At 36.8% G+C, this 26,142-nt stretch overlaps 1 protein-coding gene across 2 annotated transcripts in view; it reads left to right on the top strand.

Annotated features, from left to right (window-relative positions):
* Window positions 1–26,142, top strand: part of LOC150106272 (actin-binding LIM protein 2-like) — a 614,582-nt gene that overhangs the window by 542,380 nt on the left and 46,060 nt on the right. For both annotated transcript variants that reach the window (XM_090392297.1, XM_090392298.1), the window contains exons 17-19: window positions 2,305–2,374; window positions 2,512–2,549; window positions 25,455–25,592. In XM_090392297.1, coding sequence (XP_090248423.1) covers window positions 2,305–2,374; window positions 2,512–2,549; window positions 25,455–25,592 — 246 coding nt within the window. The remainder of the gene's footprint in view (window positions 1–2,304; window positions 2,375–2,511; window positions 2,550–25,454; window positions 25,593–26,142) is intronic.

The following is a 26,142-nucleotide window of genomic DNA, read 5'->3' as shown; positions in this document are numbered from 1 at the left end:
TTTGATGGAAAGTAGGATTTGTACAATGTTGATGGACTGCATCTAAATGGTTTTGGTGTTAGGTGTCCGGAGAGAGCTTTGTTTACCAAGCACGCTGAAGTGCAACTTTCTGACCTTCCACTCTTTGCACCACTGGAGACAATGTTGCATGTTGGTTCGGCTAATGTGGGGATTGCATATTGCGGTCCTATTCATGGAAACCTATGTTGTGAGCCTCGTTTCTGAATGTTGTTTTGCATAGCTTCCTGTTGCAGTCAATGCCAAGAACTCTGCATTCAACATGTTAGCCAATGAATGACCCACCACACTTACTAAATGCAATTGTAGGGTAGGTGATTCACTGTAGGTTGCACTTTCATCTCAGTGTGGTATCACTGATTGTTGACCTGGAATAGTCCAATTTTTCTACAAATTGCCAGACAGATAGGCCTGCAACATGGCATCCTATCATAACACTTCTTTCAAACTCCATCAGTTCCTTTCTCATAGTATTTCACCCCAACACAGTTGCACTGACTTGGGAGCATCATATTTCTCCAATTTATACTGGCTACAAACATGTGACTCATTTAATTAAAAATATATATTCCTCTATTGACATAAACATATATATTCAAAGAAGTGCTTGAAACGGTCGTTTTCAAATAACTAATCATGCACTGGTTTAAAAGTGAATTTTCTGTTCAAGCAATTATGTTTATCACTTGTTATTTAACAAACTGTATTATATGGTAAAAAATTAACAAACCTTTTATTATGCATTATATAATCTGATATATTTAACCTTTAACCTGGCTTTTCAATGAAAGTCTGGCTGCGGGAAAGGTGCGCAGGGAATGGAAGGAAGGTAAGATAGTGCCATTGCATAAGGGTGGTAACAGACTGGAAGTGTCTAATTATAGGCCAGTTTGTGTGTCATCAGTAGTTGTTAAGATCTTGGAGAAAGTAGTGCGGGACCGTATACAGCATTGGGCAGATGAGGGTAATGTTATCTGTGAGAGTCAACATGGATTTGTGAAAAGGTGCTCTTGTTTTAGCAATATGCTAGCCTTTTATAATAAAGTTACAAGAACATTAGATGAGGGAAAGGCATATACTGCAATTTTCTTAGACTTAGCGAAAGCATTTGACAGGGTGCCACATGATAAGCTGATATTTAAGTTGCAGCACATGGGTCTGGACATCAGATTGGTCAACTGGATTCAGGATTGGCTGTCTGATAGGTATCAGAGAGTTGTGTATGGTGGAGCAGTTTCAAGGAGGCAGAGGGTTACAAGTGGGGTCCCACAGGGCCCAGTACCAGGACCTATATTGTTTAACCTTTATATCAATGACACTGCAAGGGGATATTCAGTTGTTTGTGGATATTGCGAAGCTGGGAAGGATTATTAGTAATAGTGCAGATGTGGTAGCCCTGCAAGAGGATTTGAATAAGCTAGATAGATGGGCAAATGAATGGGGTTTTTGGTTTAATGCAGCAAAATGTAAGGTCTTGAGTTTTGGGAAACATCGATGGGATGTTGCATACTCTATGGGAGGAGTTATACTGGAGGAAGTAGGGGAGACAAGAGATCTGGGATTGATGATTGATAGAAACCTGAAATTTAGGGGACATATTGCAAAGGTGGTGAAGGTAACACAGAGGATTGCTGCAATTATCAGAAGGACACTGACCTGCAGAGATAAAAGGGTTATCATTCCATTGTATAAGTCTCTGATCAGACAACACTTAGACTATTGTTCTCAGATTTGGTCCCCAAGATTTGAAGGGGATAAATTAACTGTGGAAAGGGTACAAAGACGGATGACAAAGATGATTTCAGGACTGTACAATTTTGGTTATGAGGATCAGCTGAGGGAATGTGGACTGCAGAGTTTGGTGGATAGAAGAAGGAGAGGTGATATGATTGAGACTTTTAAACTGTTGAGAGGTGGTTACAGGGTTGACACTGGGGAGTTCTTTCACTTGGTTGAACAGCAGGAAGGAGTGATGACAAGAGGCCATCCCTGGAAGTTACGAAAGGAAACTGTGAGCAAGAGGGTGAGGAGTGGTTTCTTTGCATGGAGGGTGGTTGAACCGTGGAATGCATTGCCTGATGGAGTGGTGAGAGCGAGAACGGTCAATGAGTTTAAGGAGTGGTATGATAGATTTTGTGTTTCGTAGTGGGGGAGACCTCCCACGATGAGTCTTTTGAATCCATGGAGGCCTGAATAATAATAATAATAATAATAATAATAATAATATATATGTGTGTGTGTGTGTATATATATATATATATATAATACATTGATGTTGTTAATTAGGCAGGGGATCTATCATTTGGTAAACTGGAAAAAACCCTGAGTTCAGAATTCAGTAGTGGCAAATCAGATAGTAAGTATATCAAATTAATTTTATATGTATTGCTTTTTTGAAATCATGATTTTTTTGTGGAAGTGACATTATGTACTTGAATGTGATAATCTCTAAAATATTCAAATAGTTATAAGAAAATTCTTTTATTTTTGTAGTTTCCACATTTTCCGAACAGACAGATAGACCAGTCCTGGTGAGTATTAAAGATAACTTATATTATCTTTCATTCTTTTACTTGTTACTTATAAAATTTTGTTGTTGGTAGAGTTTTTATCTGAAAGTAAGTTAGCCAGTCTCATATGGAGCTGATAGGATTTGTCATTGAGGGAACTCAGCATTTTCAAAACAGGAAAACTGGCCAAACAACTCATAATTAATAAACATAATACTTAGTCTTCATATTCTTATTTGCTTCAACCATAATCCCAAACATTCTAATAGGCTAGGTATTCTTTTCAATTCATTGGACCAACCTTGGAATATTGTTCCCACATTCAGGATGGTGCACCCAAACCCTCCCTAAGAATTCTTAATGATATGCAAAAAGCTCCCACTTAATAGGTGATCCTTCTTTCATCGACTCCCTTCAGTCACTTTCCCATAGGTGCTCTGTTTTTGCACTGTGTCTTTTCTATAGGACATTTCTCCTCTGAATTGGCCACTATCCATTCCTCCCCTTTCTTCTACATAACAATTAGAGCAGCCACTGGCCAACACCCATACACTGTCCAACTCCAAACTTATCATCATTCCATCTACCTCTTTTCTTTGGAGCAATCTCCCCTTCTTCTGGTTTTTCCACTGGATACAACCTCCAACTCTTTAAGAAACACATCAATAGATTACTTCTTTCTTCATAAACACTTACCCACACATGGCACTGTTGTGTTTATAGGTCCTTTGACCTTTCATATGTGAAGGCATTATTCTAAAAAAAAAAAAAAAAAAAACAGCAGTTGGATTGCATCCCTCCTCTTTTATGCTCAAAACTTGTGTTTTCCAGCATTATTACCTATCCTGTATTGTTTGTTCAATATTTTCTACTCATCCAGCAACACGAAACAAGATTATTCCCATCGCATTCCAAATAATGCGATAAAAGTATTCCATCAAACTATCACTGCATTGCTCTCATCTCATTCCTTGCAAAAACAAGATGATCCATAGTCAACTTCTTTGCCATCTGGAGGCACATCAGTTAATTAGTGATCACCAAAATGGCGTCTGGTGCTCTTGCTCCACAGTAATCTCCTAGCTATTTCAACCCACCTTTGTATATAAGCCACAGAAAGATTTAGAGAAAACTCATGTGGCTGTTGTTGACCTTTCCAAGCATTTGTTCAAGTCTGGCACAGAGTCATACACCTGACTACATCTTATCACCAGCCATTTTCTCTTTGCAGCTGTTTTGAGAATTGAAAGCTTCCTCAAAGGTGATTTCCTGTGTATTGTAGTAGATTACATTTTGTTCTCAAATTTCCTCACCAGTGTAAGAGTAACCATGGGACTCTATATTTTCTCCCACTCTGTTTATCATGCACATAAATGATCTCTCACTAATCTCTGATCCCATCCATAGTTTTGCTGACAATGACAGTGTACTCCATACCTCTTATTCATGTAACAAACTATATAGTGCACAGTCATTCAAAGCTTCAAGATATTCCATAACTACTATATTACACTATGATTAGAACAGCAGGTGAGACTGGAGATTGGTTTGCCACTAGTCAAGGCACAAGACAAGGGGACCCAATATCACCAATCATCTTCATCACACATCTGGGAAGAACACTAGATAAGATCAAAGAAGAAGGTGGAGGCATTTCAATAAATGGCATGAGAATAAACTACCTCTGCTTTACAGATGACATCGTCGTGATTGAAGAAGACTTAGCAAGGCCTGGAACAGACATTGCAAACACTATACACAGAAGGAAAAAGATATGGACTAAATGTCAACTTTGAAAAAACTAAAACAATGATATTCGGACAACAGGAATTACTGAACAGAGTTACGATAGGCAGATTTCAACTGGAAAATGTGGAACACTTCACATATCTTGGATGCCACATGACGCATGACTTGGACCCCAAAAAAGAGATAAAAATTAGAATAGCCAGAGCAACAACTATTTTAAAAGCCATGGACAAAATATGGAAGAGCCGAGCTATAAAGATGCAAACTAAACTGCACATTGTAGAAACCTGTATCTTCAGCAGCATGCTCTATGGATGTGAGGCCTGGGTACACCTGAGAGAATCTGAAAGGAGGATATTGGCATTTGAGAGGAAGTGCTATAGAAAGATCTTGAGAATAAGCTGGATACAGAAAGTGAACAAGGAAATCTACAGACAAATACAACCAAAAGAAAACCTAATCCAGAAAATAATCAAAAGGAAACTACGTCTATTTGACCATATATGTAGAATGAATGATGAGAGAAAATTAAAAACGTTGCTGTTTGGAGTGATTGAAGGAAAGAACAAAAGAGGAAGACCAAACAGAGAATGGGACAATGACATCATCAAATGGTGTGGAAACTCTATACACAAATTGAGTCATCTTGCACAAAACAGAATGCAATGGAAGAATCATATCAAGATGGCAGCAGGCACCTATGGGCATTGGACCCATGGTTGTTGTTGATGATGATGATGACACTATGATTTTCTTGCTATTCTGCAGGTATTTCCATGATGTTCTGTACACCATCATTGCTGCTAATCTTACGAACAAGAGCAGTTTCTGGTGAACATTAATTTCCGGTCCATCTTCAAACCTATCAAACCAACTTCTATACCTTTACTCAATCTTTCTCTTATCTCTGAAACAGTCTCTCACACACACTGTCTTCTCCAAAGAGTACAATCTCCAACTGTTCAAGAAAAACACATAAACAGATTCCTATTTTCCTCTTTGTCAGTTGTGACAATGAAGTACTGCAGGTTTTACAATCTTTCTTGTGTTTGAGGTTGATATTAAAAAAAAAATGTTGCAAATTTTCTTTAGAAGAGCTTTGGCAAAACATCAGCAATATCTCCAAATCCTCACAATTTGTGGTCCTAATAAAAAAAAAAAAGTTTCTGATCATCTTCTTCTTGTCAGTGTTGAACATTACAACAAACTATAGTAAAATGCATATATGCATAGTAAACAAGTATGTTTAATAAATTATACTGTAATTTAATGCAGAGATATTTTGGTTAAGTATCTTAGCCTATCATCAATATTAGAAAGTGAATAATGAGAAATTCAAAAACAACAATGCAAGAACATGGGGAATTGTATCTTTTTGTGTGCAGTTGCAAGGGTGCCAGATTAATGTTATACCATAAGTACACCACTAGTTTTCCAGTATCCTTAGTTCCAGAACCTTGCTGGATTAGCTGTTTTGCCGAATCAACAGAGGTCATGTAATAATAATTTATCAGTGCATCTCTGATCCACTAATTATACCTGTCCCATGTCTATAAAACTCCCTGGACATCTAGAAACTTAGATGTGAAATGTGAAAATAGTATGGCATGGTGAAAAAAAAAAAAAAAAAAAAAAAAAACACCGCTATGAGTGGATATTGACTTGTGCTTGAATAGACATAGCTAGTATTCCCAAAGAGATATGGGAGAGGAGGACATTCAGGAAAGCTAATTTTCATCCTTTTCTTTTTCCATTGTGAAGTTGATGCATGGATGTAGGCTGTTGATTTTGGTTAAAAAGGAAAGTCGGGATTCTTCTGAGTCTGGCCAGATGGCAAACACATCATCTACATACTGAATCCAAATGTGGTGGTTCCTTCAATCTTTTTGTAGAATTGGTTCCTGCAGATGAAATAGCCTGAGTACATGACAAAGTTGAACATTTCAGCTATGTCTGGAGGACATTTAAAAAATAATAAAAATCTAAGCGTAAATGAATCAAACTTAACACCAACATTGTAATTTGCAGGGATCCCACCAGCAGTCAACTAAGCAAACTAAACTTTGAAGTTAATATGCAAGACCAACTAGAATTTGTGGTCTTCTTAAACCATATAAACCTCAATATCCTCTATCACTGATTGTTGATTAAAGAGAAAGTTCTACTTTCAAACGTTTCTCTCAACTCTTCTTACTCTCTTTGCTGGCCATTCCTACTCTTTTATGAAAAAAATACTCCGATTTTATTTTAAGAATTAAAGAATTGAAACAGCTTGATATTGACATATATGGCCAGTATTGACATTACCACACTTTTCACCAAGATATTTCTAAATGTGGAGTTTTTTTCACTTGGTTACACTATAAATTCAAGATGCCAAGAAATTATATTCTTGGTTTAATCCTTTATCCAAGTGTTAGCAAACAAAATCTACATGTGAAGTATCTTCACTACTTGTATATAGAGGCTAATGATGTCACATCAATTGCTTTAGTATCCCATAATGCAAAGCACACATCTTTTGGATGTGTATAATTATAATTATTATTATTGCATAGGCACCTCCATGGAGTCCTCAGACTTATCATGGGAGATTCAAACTATCAACACAAGAGCTATCGTACCTATCCTTGAAACCATCAACAGACAAAGCATTTACACTGACTTAGTCATTCATTCACCACTCTCCAAGTGAAAAATCTAGTTCTCATGCCTTTGCTAACCACACTCTTATCTAACTTCTAGAGGAAGCAGAACTTCTTCTTCTGCTTCCTCTAGCCAAGTGCTGAAACATTTCCCCTGCATCAGTCCTATAAAATCTTATAAGTAACTCTCTACTACTACTACTACTCCCAAATCCCTCGCCTCATCAATTTCCTGTTCTCCTAACATGGTACACAGAAGTGTAACTTTACACTTTTCTGCATTAAAATGACATACATTATGTTTTGCCCACACTGTCAGCTTATTCAAATCATCATGCAACCTCTCTATATCACCTGAAAGGATTAACTATTATCTTACCCAACTTTACATAATCAGCAAACAACTGAATATCTCCCTTCAAATTATTTCCTATATCATTAATTAATGTATGAATTAAACAGCAGTAGTCCAAGTACAGAACCTTGCTGCACACCACTAGTCACCTATACTCTTGGATTCTGCTCCTCTATATACTACTTTTTGGTATCTTTCCATCAGCCACCCTTGTATGCATATCACCAATTTCATATCCTTTCCTATTTTGTTGCAGTCTGCATAATAGAATTCCATGTTGTATCCTGTCAAACACCTTTACAAAATCCACCTGTATCATTGTGTAGCCATTCTCTTTATTCAAGTCAGCTGTTACCCTTTTATAAAATGTTAATAGATTACTAATGCATGAGCTATTATTCAAAAAGTCATATTGTCCCTCTTAGAATATCATATTTTTATCCACCCATTCTTGAGATACTGATTGGCCTATAATATACTGCTCCAGATGTAGATCCTCCTTTATGGAATTACTTTACAAAGGAATGAATTACTTTGCTCTCCTTCCATTCTCTTGGGACTCTGCCAGAGATGAAACTTAATTTAAACAGCCTAGTGAAAAGGCATTGTCAGTCCCTCCTGCACATTCTCTTAAAATGCAAGTCAATATCCTATTCAATCCCACAGGTGTATTTACATTCAGATTCTACAGTGTCCTAAGTGCATCTAATTCATCAACCTCAGTTCTCACATCATTCCCTGTCACTTCTGTCATAACAATATCTTCACTTGGATGATATACCCTTGCAAAATGATCATTCATTAAATCCGTCTATATTACCTCTTTAGCATCTGTGCTCATTTTGCCTGTTCTGCTAATTTCTTCTCACAATCTGATTTTGACTTCCATACCATGCTTCTCATCTTTCTTGCCTGATCCTTGTACTGTTCATGAATTAAGCTGGTCATCATTCTTCTTATATACTCTCCACTTTTTTTTTTCTTTTTGCAGATCATGCTTAATGGTACTACTCATCTATCTCACTTCTGCCCAATTTATCCTCCTGACCTTGGGTATATAGTGTAATATTGCTTCCTCCAGAAATCCCTTGACTATCCACATGCACTGTGAACATCCTTCCCTTGCAGAAGTTGATGGCATGGTTCAGGCTGCATCCTAAGTGTATTACCTGTCTTACAGTTCCACATATATCCTTTCATAACTGGAATTTCCACATGTTTTGTTACCTCCCAAGTTAAGACCACACGATCACTTTCTCTAGTTCAAGGCAATGTAGCCATGTTAGTTTGGAAAGGTCTTCTGATCCTATAATAAGGTTTAACACTCTCATGCACTGAGACCCCTCTGTCACGTTCTGCTTCAAGTAATTATCTCTCAGTAAGTGTATAAATTCCATTTCCTTCCTACCATGTGATCTTCCCCCCCCCCCCTTCCAATCTGTTTCTTTGAAGTCCCCCATAATAATTACTCGACTTTCACTCATTGTACTAATCTGCTGATATGTGTCTTTAACATCATCCTGACATGCCCTGGGGTATAGCAGCAACCAGTTTTATATTTTGTTTTATTGGCCTTAATCTCACACCAGATTGATTCGAAAGAACTGTCATCTGCTCAACTGACTCCTAAATCTCATTAGCTGCTATCATCAGCAGTACCCCAACTCCTGTCTTGTCTACTCTATCCTCCTTGAAAATACTAAATTCATCACATTCTATCCCTGTAACTATGTCATCTGCTGTTAGCCAAGTCTCACTAATGCCTATAACTTTTGGTGAGGTTGCATTAATGCCAAAAACTCTTCCCACTTATTCCTGATGCTTCCCCTAGCCTCCCAACCACTTTTACATCCTGAATTGACTATCCCATTCAATATTGTTGCCTGAGAGACTAGATTCTGAGTTTTTTGTTAATTCACTTCATGGGTGCCTTCACTCTCTCGCATACACACACATTCATCTGCATCTGTCCTAATTGCTTTAGTTTTGCTGACTTTGCACTTCCACAAAGTGAACAAAGCTCTCTCCAGCCTTACTCTGAATCCATTTAAGTTCATTCAATCAGCATCATACAAATGGATGATCTCTTGTGCCCTGGCTTCCATATCTTGGGATGCTAATCCATATTCATTGCTCCATCTCTACCATGTACTCATCCAGTCAGAACTTCACTAGAGGTCACAAGTTTATGTTTCTGCCAAAAATATTATACTTTAATGGTTAGATCCTGTTTACTTTCAGGTAATCAGAGAACTGCAACTAGTATATTCAGGAAATTATTTATTCCTAGTCTTAATATTGAAGCAAATAGATCATCAAAATGAACTGAATCCTCATTATACTTTAATTTCATTAAAATAAAACCGAATTTTGTACTAAGAAATTTCAAAGATCAAAAAATATTTGCTTATGGGTGTTACTGACTTTCTTGTACTGTTTTAACTTTTGGACCTGGGAAATTGGGCAGAGACCTAGCATGCCACTGCAACTCATGTTTGAAGAATATTGTATATTCATTAATGTCTTCAAAAGAATTCATGCTGAAATACTAGAAATTCCTAGTAGAAACTTTGCCTCAACTGTATAAAAAAAAATAAAATTTGTGAATGTATGGAGTGAAATATCAGGGGAAGTTGGAATGGCTTCAAATAGATCAGTGTATCTAGACTGGTCAGTTATTGGACATCAGGAGCAAATGATCTTAGAGAATGCAGAGAGCCAGGATAAAATGAGAGTGGATAAGGATCAGAGAGGGAGAGATAGAAAGACTGAGGTCTGTTCAGAGCAGGTTGTGTAAGGACAAGAGGTGCAAAGATGAGAACACAGCAGAGTAAACGAATGCATGAGGGGGGGGGAGTGGATTAATGCAATGAAAGTGGATGCATGTATCAGAGTGGCTGAGACTTTGGCAGGCAGAGTGGAAAAAAAATGCACTGGAGGAGTAGAGATGGATTAAAAGGAACCAGAAAACAAGTGAGTGGTCATAATGAAAGGAGAGAGAGAGAGAGAGTAATTAGATTGAAGAGAGACAGTGTAGGAAGATTGTAACAAACACAAAGGATCTCTCTTAACTGGGGAAGTATAATTCTTCCAGCAAGAAAGGGTTAATAAAAGCCAACAGTTCAAAATGTATAGTTGGGTGTTGCTGTAGAGCTAGGAAATGCAACAAAAGGTGTAGATGCCATGCAGGTAGCAGATTAGTTCAATTAATGCAGGTTCTGAATCTGAAGGTTGTTAACTATGCGAGAGTTCAGTTACAGGGCCATAGATTAGGAGAAGGAAAATACCTAACAAGAAGAAAATAGAATTTATGCAGCTACTAATAGATAATTACCTGAAACAGAGAATTTGTTCCATAATCAATATCCATAACTTTTTCTTCCAGAAACTGGGAAGAATAGACATGCACTCTTGACCTCAAAGATTATTATTATTATTATTTGTGACACCTCCAAGGAGTCCGAAGACTTGTGCATAACATTATAAAACTCTCCATCTCCACCACTACACTGAACCTCTACCACCAATCATCAACATCAGCGCCATCTACTGGTCACTACCACCACCACAGCTAGTATTTTTTTGTCTGTAAATTGCGTGTGTTCTGAAGGTTGTTAACTATGTGGAATTCTGAGTGAATATGTTGAACTATAGAGCTGCTGATATTCATAGGTAAACTTGAGAGGCACTTTGGAGCAGTGACTTGTCATAAGAAACTACATGGGAAGGACTTCAAGTGATTATGACAAATGGTCATGGGGTATTTAAGGGAAACAGTATCAGGCTATGCATATACAGGGCCATAAGAATATTGATCTTGTGGAAGTTATCAGATTATGGTATAACAAGTTGTAGCTAGAGTGGTCTAATTATAAGTAATGCCACAGCAAGGTTTATTAAAGTCTATCAAATCAAAAAGTAATAACAGCATTGGTGAGAAATGGTAAATAATATTATTTTCATGATCTTTCATGTTAGGATGATGTAGCAATGCTTCTCAGCTTTACTTATACTTTATATTTTTACTTTTTACTGAGAAAATATTTCATTGTATGGAATTTTAGTAATTTTCTAGGAAACTCCATGTGCGGAAGTGATAGCATGCTCCACAAGCTATCAGAAGCCCAGACTGTTTCATGGTACTTAATGTATCTCACAATTATGTTCCTCACAATAAACAGCTGGATCTCCAGGATTGGCTAATGTAAGAATAACTCCAGCAGGAAGCTTCATGTCACCTAGAAATGAAGAAAACATTTTGACAGAATGGAATCAACTTGAAGAGAAAAAGATTTAAGTAAATTTTTGGTCATGTGGTCAGAGATTCTTGACATAAGAGTTAGCTTCACAGTTAACCAGTTCTTGAGCATTTGACAATGGAGTAACTTTTTATTTGTTTGTGGCCCTGTTGATGGAAAGCATTGCTAATGATATATTTAATAGATTTTATGTATCTATTTCTTGTTGTAAGAAGTTGCAAGATTACTGTAGTATTAGTTGTGATTTAGTGTGGCATGTTTACACTGCAAAGTTGAGCAGTGAAGCACTTTTACAGAATAGCAGGAAAGCAGAGTCTAAAATGGCAGTAAGAACAACGTCATCTAGATGCACAGCACAAAAATCGAGTGTGGTGAGTGGTGCTGCTTTTACCAAGATGATTTTTTGTTGTTGGGAGTGTAGTATGTATGTGTGAGTGAATGTGGCAGATGTGTCTGTTGAGAGATTGAACAAGAGAAGTGAGAGAGAGTGAGGGTCTGTAGAAAGTGTAATATGTTAATAGGCTGCAGTGATTTGAGTGAAAGTTGGGAACCAGAAGTGAAGAATACTAAATGAAAGGCAGAGAGGAATGTAAGACTAAGAATGTTACCCAGAAGAGTGAACATGAAAATATGAGTGTGAAGAATGTGCTTGAAAAATGGAAATGATTAAAAAAGAAAAACCAGGTGGAATTATGGAAGTGAAGATGTGTATGACTGAAGAAGCAATAGTGGGAATGATTGCTGGAATGCAAGAGTTGAATAATGAAATGATTAAGTTAAGGAATGAAATGAGACATGTATTGAATGGAATTAGACATGTGGTGGATACAAAAATAAGAGTGCAAAAGAATAAAATGAAAGATAGTTGAGAGAAAGAAGTAGCACATGACAGGTGTGGTAGATGAGAGGGTGCACAAAGTGTGTTTTCCAGGAGGGAAAATGAATAGACTGATTGAGGTACTATATATGAGAACTAAGTGTGCAAGGGTTGTGGTTGGAAAATTATTTGGTTGGGCATGGGGGAGAATGTGAGATTTGATATCAGGAGATTACTGAGGAGAGTGAAAGACAACAATGTCATACGAAAGGTAGTTTATGTGTTGCCCAGGTATGACAATGATAAGTTGTAGCAGAATACAAAGATCTATAATGGAATGTTAGTGGAAATATATGAAGAGAAGGAGTGTAGTTTGTGAATGTGTGGGAAAAGTTTGAGGTAGACCAATGGGATTGTAAAAGAGCGATGGACTGCAGCTGAATGGTTTTGGAGTGAGTCATTTGGAAAGGTTGCTGCTGGGAGAAAGTGTACTGAGTGATGTAAACGAGGTATTAATGGAAGTCAAAGATGATGTGAATGACCAGGAGAGCAGACTAGGTAGGACTGATGTGGTTATGAATGGAGAAGAGAATGTACAAACAGAAATGCAAGTTGGACAGGGAAATGGGATGGGCCAGGGAGGTTAGGGAAACACTGTGTAAGGAGAGTGGATGCTGGAAGTGTTGATGAATACATGTATGGTGGATTGAGTCTGGTGTTAGGGTATATGGGGGGGGGTGAGAAGACAGGATCAGGTGAGGAGAAGTCAGATATGGGGGGTGGGAGAAGCATAAATAGGACAGGTTACATTCCAAGAAATGCATTGTTATGCTTATTTATGAATGGTTTGAGTATCACAAATAAGAGAGATGAAATTGTTGCATTGATTGGATTTATGTGCCCAAAAATAGTTGAAATAAGTGAAACATGGTTGGATGAGAATCTCAACTCGAATAGAAATTGAGGGATATGATGTTTTTCATGAAGATAGGAAAGACAAAAGGGAGTGGGAGTGCCATGATATACAAGGAGAAAAAAAAGTGGCAGTGGTTTTGAAACAGTATGGTGTGATGTGGAGTTGATACACTGAGATATTTGGTAAGGAATTGCTACATTCCAGGAAATGTGGAATGTAGAGACAAGGAAATGTATAGGCATCTTGCCTTAGTGAACAAGAAAAGGGTGATCATTATAGCTGATTTCAATTACGACAGTATTGATTGGAATGAAGAGATAGCATCAGAGAATAAAGAAAATGTATTTCTTGAGTTCTTAAGGGACAACAGTCTCAGACAGTATGTAACAGAGGGCATGTGAGGGTTGAGTCTTAGATCTGGTTATATCATCAGAGGATGTGATTGTGAATGAAGTGTCTAATCTTCCCCTGGTTGGTGAGAGTGACCATTAAGTGATCACCTGGGTTGCAGCCAGTCACATAAGAACTTCTATAAAGAAAGAATAATGTGGAACTACAAGGCTGATGATTAAGGAAAGCTTAGGAGACAACTCGGCACTATAGCATAGGAAGAGGAGTTGAGAAGGATGGATATAAACACTACATGGACATCATTTAAGATCTATTTAACATTAGCAATGTGTATTCCAAAAGTGAAAAGGCTAAACAAGGTAGGAGTAAAATGGATGAATAAAGAGATTAAGCTTAAAATCTGGAAGACGGCACTGTGGGAGCAATACAAGATGAATGTTGGTAATGATCAGCTTCATGAAGAGTACAAAAAGCAGGCCAGGAAGGTGACTCGGTCTGTAAAGATAGCAAAATGCAGTATAAGAAGAAATTAGCTAATCAAGCTAAGAAAAATTTTAGTGAGTTCTTTTGAAATGTGGCAAGTTGAAGAAAAAATGATTATGGGAGGATGATGCTGGCAGATTGGTGCCAGTGCAAAGGATATAGTTGAAATATTCAATGATCAGTTTATTAGTGTATTTGATCCTCAGAAAGGCAACATCAGGAGAAGCTGGAATGTAGAGGACATGGTAGTGGAGGAGGGGCTGATGGTAAATGATCAAGAAGTATATAATGAATTAAGTAAATTTGATATTAATAAGGCAATAGAACTTGACAGTATATCATCATGTGTCTTGAGGAAATGCTCTGTGGAATTAATGGCACATATTTAACAGAAGTCTTGCAACATGGCAAGTACTTAAGGAGTGGAAAGTGGAAAAAATTGTTCCACTTCACAACAGGAGGAGATAAGATGAAAGTTATCAATTGTAGGCCAGTCTGTGTGTCTAGAGTTGTAGTTAAAGTTTTAAAAAAATTGGTGAACACTAGGATTTAATAGCAGTATTCTTTATTATAGTCAACATCAGTTTGTTAGGGAGAGGTCATGTTTCAGCAATCTACTTACATATTACAAGTTGACAAATACGCTTGATAAAGGAGATGCATGTACAGTGGTGTACTTGGATTTTTCAAAGGTCTTTGATTAACTGTCATGTGACAAGCTAGTAGCTAAATTGAAACAAAATAGGATTAGATACACACTAGTGAGTTGGATAGCTGATGGCTGTTGGACAGGTATCAGCAGGCAGTGTATGGAGGAGTGGTATCCAAAAAGAGGAAGATCACTAGTGGAGTGCCACAAGGATCTGTTTGGGAACCATTATTGTTGAAATATTAATGACATTGGGACCAGCTTAACTGGAGATGTACAGTTTGCTGATGATGGGAGAAGGTATGAGAAGTACAGCAGACATTATGGTTTTGCAGGAGGATCTGAATAGCCTGTGTGAGTGAGAAAATGAGTGGATCTTTCAGTTTAATTTTGCAAAGTGCAAGGTCTTTAAATTTGGTAGGCAAGTTTAAGATGCAGAGTATACAATTAATGGAGAAATTATGGAGGAGGTGGAGGAGATGAGAGATCTGGGAGTGATAATGGACAGAGACTTGAAGTTTAGAAGTCACATTGTTAAAATTGTAAGAACATACCAACGGATTATGGTAATGACGCACAGAAGCAAAAAAGTTATGGTTCCCTTGTAAAAGGCTTAGATCATGCCACATATAGACTACTGTTCACAGATTTGGTTGCCTGGTTTTCAGGGGGATGAAATACTGGAGAGGGGTCCAGAGAAGGTTTACTAAGTTAGTGTCAGTCTATGGAATGTCAGATACAAGAAGAGATTGAGGGAATGCCACTTACATAGCCTTGTGAATAGAAGAAGAGGGAACATGATTGAGACATATAAGTTGGTGAGGGGTTGTTACCAGATGCATGCAGAGAAGATATTTCATAGGGTAGAACTAGAGGCCATTCGTGGAAGCTATATAAAGAGGTGTGAGCAGGGGATTGAGAAGCAGGTTCTTTGCATGGAGAGTAGTTTGGCAAGTGGAATTCAGTGCCTGAAAGTGTGGCGAGTGCGGAAACTATGAATGAGTTTAAGACACGGTTAATCCAATGCACAGCTACATCTTTTTTGCATGAGAGAGTATAGATCTCCTGAGATGAGGCCGCTCACTCCATGGAGGTCAGATATTAATAATGTTAGTGGAATAAAGAAAACAAGCTTGATAAATGAAGAAATGAGTTCTTGTATTGCAAGAACTGACCTACTCCATTTGATTAACAATCCAAACCACAGCTTTGCTGATGATATCACACTACACTTCTTTCAACAAACCATGTTCCATACCACGACCTCTCCAGAACAACAGCTTGTACTACCCAAAATTCTGATCTCCAAACCATTCTTCGATGAGGTTCGGACTACCTTGTCAGTTTCAGTGAAACACAGTTCTGCCTTATCTCAAAAAAAAATAATAATAATAATAAATAAATAAATAAAATAAAATATAAAAATTTCTTCCAGAAGAGATCTCTCTTTTCTTGTAATTACTTGATTATTATCAGAACCTCTCTTGGCATGGGCATATTATAACTATTGCTTCTCTCCATCCAGAAAATTAGGATTTCTCTTTTGCTTGATGTGTCTCTTCATCTGTGAACTATTAATCCTATGCACATCACAAATCTGCCAACTATTGAATACTGCTCAATAGTTGGCACTTCTGGGATGGAGCCCCTAAGAGTTCCATAAAATTACTCAACTCAATACAGAAAAGAGCATTTATGTTGATTATTGACCCATTTCTTTCCAGTTCATTGCACCCACTTACAAACAGGTACACAATTTTTGCTGCTTGCATTTTGCTATTTCACGACTGGGCTACTTGTATATAGAGACTAATGACTTCACATCAATTGCCTTAGTATCCCGTAATGCAATGGACATATCCTTACAGACATGTATAATGCTATGCATTATGAGAAGAGCCACTACCCAGCCAGTTTTCACCTTTATTAAGGTTTCATCAGTGGGAGCCAGACTCAGAAGTGACCTTGTTGCAAACTTTGTTTGCTTACACGTGGATAAAGGATTAAATCAAGAATATAATTTCTTGGCATCTTTAATTTATAGTATAACCAAGTTAAAAAAAAAAACTTTCAACATATATCTCTAATCTAGAGTATTTTAGTAATAAGGTGTGACACGTTTTGACTACTTGTATATTGAAATATGACTTCTGCATTCCTGCAACCTTGATATCACCTTCTGGATCTGACTACCACAGATGAGACTCACTAAAGGTTACACCTTAATCAGCAGCTGGAGACCTATGTCTCTATCTAATACTGACTACAAGATATTTTTCTGCATTATCAATACATCAATTCTTATTAATTGTTAATAATTAACAATAATTATTAAATATGAGATACATAATTAAAAGCACACAGGTGTATGGAGTTCCAGGCCAAGCAGTAGAATTTAATCTGTTTCTGCTACGTGATTTAATCTGTTTAGTTAATACAAAAAAGCAGTCAATGGCAGTGCTATCAGTAAACCTTACTGATAGCAGTGCTATCAGTAAGGTTTACTGTGGAACAGAATGTGGATGCTAGCTGGAGGATGTGGAACAGAACCAATTTGCTGGAGGATGTGGAACAGAAATGGATGCTAGCATCCATTTCTGTTCCACATCCTCCAGCAAATTGGTGTAGGTAAAAATCTGCTATTATCAAAGGAGCCTATGCCAATTCAACTACCTGCCTCCTAGTTAATGGGTTCCTGTCATACTCGGTCAATGTACATCCTTGTCTCACACCTGATTTAACATCCAAACCATCTTCCTGTGCCTCCTTCAATTCTAACTGCTGACTTGAAAGGGGAAGGGGGGGGGATGTTGTTGATGATAAAAGGTGAATTATATCCACTCAAAGTGGAGGATGTGAGATTTAAATAGTGGCAGTGGTTTTGAGGTGAAGGTTGATAAGAAGAGATATTTAGTCGGATGCTGCTATAGGCCAGGGAATGTGGAGGGTGGTAATAAAGAAATGTATAAGCAGCTTGGGTTAGTGAACAAGGGAACAGTGATTATTATGGGTGATTTTAATTAGATTGGAATGAAGAAACAGTATTTGGTAAAAATAAGGAAAATGCATTTCTTAAGTTCTTGAGAGACAACTTTTTCAGGAAGTATGTGAAGGAGGGCACACGAGGATCGAGAATTTTAGATCTGAATATTTCATTAGAGGGTGTGATTGTGAATGGGGTTTTGTGCTTCCTTCCAATTGGTGAGAGCATCATGAAGTGATTAGAAGTGACTTTTGTGAGGAAAGGATATATGTGGAATTGCAAGATTGGTGCTTACGAAAAGCTTAGGAGACAGGTTGGACCTATAGCATGGGATGAAATGTTAAGCAGGAGGGAAATAAATGTTGCATGGGAACTGACCAAAAGATAATTAACAACATTGATGTATGAATGTTTGCAAAGGTTAAAAGACTGAATAAAGTAGATATCAAATGGATGAATAAAGGAATTAAGCATAAAATTTGGAAAAGGATACTGTGGAGGCAGTATAAGATGAACAATGGTAGCAGATAATTGCATGAGGAGTATAAAGTGCAGGCCAGGAAGATAACATAGTTGATAAGAAAGCAAAACTACAGCATGATAAGAAATTTGCAAATCAGGCAAAGAAATACCGTAGAGAGTTTTCAGATATGTAGCAAGCAGAAGGAAAAACGATTATGGTAAGATGATGTTAATGGATGAAAATGGTAGAATGCTAGAAAACATCATTGAATTATTCATTGAACAATTTATAAGGATTTTTCATATCAGGGTGAAATCATGAAAAACTGAAGTGTAAAGGAAACAAGAGAGGATGGCTTAATTGTGAGTGAGTAGGAGGTATATATGGAAATAAATAAGCTTGATGGTGGAAATTTATTTTGCACTTGGTTAGACTATAATAAATTTAGTTTAATCCTTTATCCAAGTGTAAGCAAACAAAGTTTGCACCTGAAAATATCTTAAGGACTGAAGTAAGGTGGTGCAACTCCGAGCAAAAGTGGACCAAGCTCTCATCACTCCTTGTTTCAGTATCTCCCATAAAGCAAAGCACATCTCCTTGCAGACATGTATACTGCTCTGCATTAAGGGAAGGGCCACTACCCAGACCGGTTTCGACCTTTATTGAGGTCTCGTCAGTGGGAGGCAAATCCAAACATGGAGATACTAAGGCAGAAGCAATAGGAGAGGTCATATTTATCTATATGAGTTACCAACAGGTGTACCACCTTATTATTGAATTACTCTGGATTTAGAGAAAGATGTTAGAAGTTTATTTTGCACTTGGTTAGACTATAATAAATTTAGTTTAATCCATTATCCAAGTGTAAGCAAACAAAGTTTGCGCCTGAAAATGGTGACTCATATAGGTAAATATGACCTCTCCTATTGCTTCTGCCTTAGTATCTCCACGTTTGGGTCTGCCTCCCACTGACGAGACTTCAATACAGGTCGAAACCGGTCTGGGTAGTGGCCCTTCCCTTAATGCATAGCAGTATACATGTCTGCAAGGAGATGTGCTTTGCATTATGGGAGATACTGAGACAAGGAGTGATGAGAACTTGGTCCACCTTTGCTCGGAGTTGCCTGGTGTTGCACCACCTTACCTCAGTCCAGAAGATGAAGATATTTTCAGGCGCAAACTTTGTTTGCATACACTTGAATAAAGGATTAAACTAAATTTAAAATAAGCTTGATGTCAATACAGCAATAGGATTTGATGACATATCAGCTCCTGTCTTAAGGGAATTGACATGACTGTTTAATAAGTGTCTTACAACAGCACAAGTTTGAAGAGGGTAGAAAAAAGATAAAATTGTTCCACTGCATAAAGTGTGGTGATAAAGCTGTGGATACAAATATATAAGCCAATCTACATATCTGAAGCTGTGTTTAAGGTACTGGAGAGATTGCTGAGAACTAGCATACAGAAATGAGTCGATAACAGCAGCAGCATTCTCTGCAGTTGCCAGCATGGGTTTGTTAAAGGGAGATGCATATACAGTGGTATACTTCGATTTTACAAAAAGTTTTTGATAGACTGCCACACAACAAGCTGTTAAATAAACTGAAAGAAATGGGATTGAATAACATACTAGTGAGTTGGATCAATGACTGGCTGTCAAACAGGTATCAGAAAGTTATATATTGGGGTGCAGTGCCTGAAGGAGGAGGGTCTAATAATGTGCTGCTGGGGTCTGTATTGGGGCTATTGTTGTTCAGTTTGTATATTAATGATATTGGAATATGTTTAACTGGTGATATCCACCTGTTTGCAGATGATGTAATATTGGAGAGAACAGCAGAGGCAAGCAGATGTTATAACCTTACAGGAGGACTTGAATAGATTGTATGAATGAGCATGTAAGTGGAACTGTCAGTTAGATGTTGCAAAGTATAAAGTTTTGAAATTTCCTAAGCAATAATGGGATGCAAAGTATGGGGAAACATACGTCGCATTGCATGGGGATACAAACAGCAGGTGGGATGTCAACATGATGGCAGACTATTGCTGGGGAACTTTAAAGGAGGTAGAGGAGAGGAGAGATCTGGGAATGTTGGTGGACAATTCAAGGGTCATGTTGCACAAGTTGTAAAGTCATCACATCAGATAATGGTAATGATGCAGAGGACCCTGTCATTCGTTAAAATTTGTTTAACTGTTTTTTAAGCGGTGTTTGTAATGGCTTCAAGAGGTTGCAAAAATACACCTGACGTGCAGAAATAAAGAGGCCTTATAAATGCTGTCACTACCATGTTTATTTCAGCAATCCTAAATTTAATCTAGAATATCTTCAGTTTTCATATCACTGTTATCAACTCTTATTCCTTCCACAGTATTCTTTCTTCCATTTTTAGCTTTTTCAACAGAATATTTTGCCATCCTCCTGATATTTATTTTGTATGTTCTTACCAAAGTCTTCCATGATTTTGTAAGTGCTTCACTTTCTTACTTGAATCTTGCTGTGTATTCTCTAAGAGTACAAGCTGATTACTTGCCAAGAACTTCTGGTGTGCTTTTTCTATTCGTTAACTTCCCCATTAATTTCCTGAGTCCACCATGTAGTTCTGATTTTTCTATCCTTGCAGACAGTCTCACCACTGGCTGAATCAATCAGTCAATGTTTTATTCAGGGTTTGCAACTGAATCTCCAAGTTTTGTTTCCTGTTTTGAAACTCATTGTTTTCTTGAATAATGTTTGTGTATTTGAGTCTACAGTTAACCTCTGGAAGCTCCTCGACTTTGACTCATTTTAGAACTTTCTTAAACATAGCAGCATCATATTAAAAATAAAGGAACTTTACATTATTTAGTATTCAAGAATGTGTGGACAGAGCTAATTTAAGTTTGTGCAGTCACTTAAATCAAATGGAAGAGTTAAAGAAAGGATAACAGGTGTTAGATGACAGGACTTAAGCAAAAATATCCTGCAAAATACCAAGATGTAATAATGCAATTAGATCTGACACTATTGGAATTCTGATAAATAACAAAGTAATGCGCAGTAACATTGTTGATAGAAAGTAATGATAAAACAGGCCTATGATGGAAAAGTTGTCTGAGAAGTAATAATTGATTCTTATAGATTTTTAGGTGCTGAGTTCAGAAAAAAATAGTAAAAAAATTCCATCACCCACCAATTTTACCCAATTTCTAATTTTATCGTTTACATTAGTAGTAGTATTTGGATTTAAATTCAGCACATTGGTATTTATTTTCATTCTCTTTTATTTACAGCTAATTAGTTGTATAAGTGCTTTTTTTGAACGGCCTTTTTGATAAATAAAGAAATTTCCACGAAACTTCTCATTCTTAAGATAGGAGAGGGAAGGAGGAATGCAGATAAAAGTGCAGGTAGCTATTTTGAATCTGATTTGCTGAGATAACGAATGACTTTCCTGTTGTCACAGACACATTTTCTTGTGCAATTCTTTAGTTGAACTAAGGTTATCATATTTCTGAAAGTTGGCATATTTTCTAAGTTGGTGTGAAGAAGATTTAATTTAATGTGTTTGCAGTTTTTTTAATGTTTTTACATAGTGTTGATGTCATTTGTTAAAATTTATTTAACTGTGTTTTAAGTGGTGTTTGTAATGGCTTTAAGAGATTGCAAAAATTCACCTAACATTTTCTGCTACATATGCGGGGAGTTAGTGGTAAAAAAACAATGAAGAAACATTACAGATTTCGTGAAAAAAAGTGTACTATGCATATTTTGGGATGAAACTTAGATAAGCCATGGGCACTGTTTGAAGAAAAAATGGCAACTGCTGAAAAAGAAGCATGGAAAGCTTTGAAAGAGGTGGTGACCAAATTTTTAGGAAATCACAAGGACCCCAACTATAAAATGATTGTGGAAGATATGCTATAGAAATTCAAGGATTTGGGATGCTCCATGAGCTTAAAAGTGCACTTTCTCAACTTCATTTAGACACTTTCCTGAGAATCTGGGAACTGTCAGTGAAGAGCAAGGAGAGTGATTCCACCAAGACATCAAGGAGATGGAAAGACGGTATCAGGGCAGGCAGGATGTCAACATGATGGCATACTATTGCTGGATGTTGCACAGAGAAGACCTGGGAAATTCCACAGAAAAAGTTCAAAAAGAAGCTTTGAAGGAAAAAGAAAAAGATACCACAACGAAATATAAAGTACCTACTAAAGATTAATCTTTAATTACTTTAATTAAAAAATTTTTTTCCAATACTTTCATTCCAAAAATGTTTATGGAAAATTTTAAATACTGTTATTTTCTTAATACAATGTGTTTTAAACCTATTTTATTATAATATTGAGATCCATTTTGTGAAAAATCCTTACATGATAGAGAAAAATGGAAGAGATATTTGAAATCAGTGGTCAAAAATAAATCAGAAACAGTTAATAGTTTCCAGACAACTTTTCATGACTTGAATTTTGCAGGCCTGTGTTTATAAATTTAATCATGTAGTACAGTGATACCTCGGCTAACGAAGATAATTCATTCCAAAATCACATTTGTTAGCCGAAATGTGATTTCCCATAGGTTTCTATAGAAAATCATTTAATTCGTTCTGGATGCTGCCTACTATTTAAAGATAAGTTTTATAAAATAGTAAAAAGCACACTATAAAAGGACAAAAACTCACCAAAGGCTGAGATGAACAGCTACCCAATTAGATGAAGGAGAATGGAAAGTAGAATGAAAAACTGAAGATCTTAAACTATTACATACACTTTATTAAAGTGAAAATATGTACACAATGTTTTTACTATTCTCCTTCCAAATTTTCAAAGTTTATTCAAGGTAAGTCTCCTCTTCTTCAGTAGCTTGCCTCTGTCTCTTTGCTAAAGGAGAAGTCAAAAATCTGTCCAAAGTTGATTCAACTTCTCTTCTTTTCAGAATGTTTTTAAAGTGATTCAGACACTTGTCTTCAACCAAGGTGCAAAGTCTGTTCATTTCAGCTTTGTTGGGATGCCACTTTGTAGCCAAAGACTGAACCTCCTCCCAGTAGTGCAGCATTTTTTTAATGTCACCTGTTGGCATTCTTCCCTTTTTATTGCTGTCCTCCTCCTCTGATGAGCACTCTTTATCTTCCTTGTCTCTTTCCTGATTCAGTTGCTTTTTCAACTCTTCAAGATCTCCTGTTGTCAGATCTTTTGAGTGTTCTTCAACTAATTCTTCTTCATTTACCTCCAAATGTAATGCTTTGCCCAAGGAAACTATCTTATCTACAATGTCAGCATTTTCAGCAGCTAGTTCCCCAGCAGCATCTTCAGCATCTTGAACACTGGAAACAGCACTTCTTATCTTGCAGCAGTCTGGTAAACAACCCAGTCGGGTTGGTGGGTCTCCCCTATGTGATGTGGTCAGCTCATTTCTTTGTCACACACATACAGATGGAAAAGATAAGCTCCTGGAAAGGCCCGATGTTCATGTTTGCTGCTTTATGTTAGCGTGCGCATCCACTAAAACAGTCGTTAGCCGAGTCCGAAAAACAGCGAAAAAATCTTCGTTAGCTGAAAAATTCGTTACCAGGATCACTCGTTAGCTGAGGTATCACTGTACTCTCGTAATATCCTTTCCACTCATTTGACAATAAAGATCACAAATTTTGTGCCTTGGTTATTGTTGCCAGTCTCATATTGACGTGTAAAAGTTTTTTTCAAACAGACAAATAAGCTAGAAGATCCTAGTTTACAGACATACTACAATGGCCTTTGGCTATAAATCCAAAACAACCAACCAGCCTTAGATTATCATCATATTTGTTAGGATCAGATATAGGCCATCTAAATTCTGGAAACTTGTAGCCCATCTTTGTTGCTGATTGATTAGGAGGTGGATATGGATGTGATATGCTTATGCCAAAAGAGGCCAGAGTCAGTTCAAGAAGAAATGCATTATCTTATATGGACATATTGGTATTATCAGCTGCAAGAGATTTAATGTGGTCTTTCTTATATGAAATAAGGCAAGAAATATGAGATAAGGCGTGTCTTTGTGGTTTTAAAGTTGACAAGGGTGTTATCGTCTTACTGAAAGACAGCAAGGAGTCAGAGTTTCGGGTGCTGATTATGGAAGATCCATTCTATAGCTATCAGTATGTGGGCATTACAATGCAATTTCAATGAAAAAGATGGAATATATATATATATAGTCATCAGAAAACTGTGAATAGGAGTTGAAGGTCATTTATGAATAGGAGAATGATTGGAAGTATATAGGTATTATAGGTACTCTCTACTTTTGTCGTGGATCACTAGAACCCCATTTGTAAAAGCAGGCCACATTGCATGAAGGTGAAGATGGCTTGTTTGCTACTACCAGTTCTATTAGAGTGGGCCAACAAATAAATAAATTTATGATGTATATTTAATAAATATACATCATGAATTTATTTAATAAATAACTGGGTTTTAAACCAAAATGTAACTTATAAACATTAAAATCATCATACTTTTCAAGTATACATATCTAAAAATTTGAACAATATAAAAACCATTGATTTAATTTTATATATTATTATTATTATATGACACCTCCAGAGAGTTGTAAGGCTCATCGAGGGAGGGCACCTATTCTACATCTCTCTGTCATCATCTACACTAGCGCCATCTACTGCCTACCACCACCACCACTAGTATTTTCACTGACAATCACAAACATCCATGCCCATGGTGGGATTCGAACCCACAGCCTTTTGGCTGGAGAGCGAATATGCTAACCACTTGGCCAACCAGGCCGGCTTGGATAACACTTATACCATAAGTGTTATCCAAGAAAATATCAAACCGTTTTCAATATCAGGCAAACACATCATATTCACAGTAATATTGCCACTGCACATTACACTGTTAGAATTATTTATACTGGATATTGTTATTTTGTCAAGTATTAATACTCCAAGGTGAAATTTCACTGATACTGATAGGCTAAGCAAAGCACTTAGTCCCCAAATGGCTAGACATAATCAATAAGGGTACAGCCCAAGCCCAAGAACATATACATTGTTTTTGGGCCCAACCTGATTTAAGTGCCTAGACTGAGCATGTCTTTGCATCAGAACACCTATGTTTGAAGTTGCTGGATTTGCCTCAGTACTTCTGAAAGCATATTCACTGCATGTCGCTAACTACAATTAACATCTGCAAATTCAAGTAATTTTAATAACAGTAAATAAACCTGGAATGTGTCTCATATTTTTGTTTATATTAAAAATATTTCTTTTTTGTAGAACCACAGCACAAGTGGTGTATTCAGAAGCACACCTTATTCTGATGGATTTAGAGGTTTTCGTTATGCAACTTACAGTCCTCATCTGCGAAGATCTTTACCAAATGTTACTTTACATGTATCAAGTGAACCCCCTAAGGTAAATCTCGAGTAAACCTGAAAGTTAAATATCTTGCTGATTAAACTAGTGCAATTTTTTTCAGGACTTGTAAATTTCCTAAAGCACAGGATATTTATACCAGGGAATAAGAGATATTTATAATGTGATTATTAAATTATAAATTAACGTTGGTGTGATCCTTCCAGATATAGCAATGAAGAATTTCTGAATATTAAATTAAAATTATGCAGCTACAATATATATAAATGTTTTGTAGATTGGCAAGCTGTACCTAGTATACTTGCATCTTAGGTTTTTCTAATAATTTTTTATTTTATTTTATTTATGATTTTCAGTTTCATGCCAATCCCTTACAGGAAGGTTATATAAAGTTTTATCATCTGGAAACCATGTTGGAAAAACTGAACATGATCCTTTTTTTTTTCTCAAGCCACTTCATATCTTCATTAAAATTTATAAAATTACTCAAAGTACAAAACTTAAATAAATTTAGTTTAATCCTTTATCCAAGTGTGAGCAAACAAAGTTTGAGCTTGAAAATATCTTCAGGACTGTAGCAAGGTGGTGC

The sequence above is a fragment of the Typopeltis vanoorti genome, chromosome 5 (genome assembly GCF_054136105.1).
Source record: "Typopeltis vanoorti isolate ZY-2024b chromosome 5, IOZ_Tvanoo_1.0, whole genome shotgun sequence".
NCBI lineage: Eukaryota > Metazoa > Arthropoda > Arachnida > Uropygi > Thelyphonidae > Typopeltis > Typopeltis vanoorti.
Note: the sequence above shows the minus strand (reverse complement) of the source record. Positions and strands in the feature narration are given on the sequence as shown.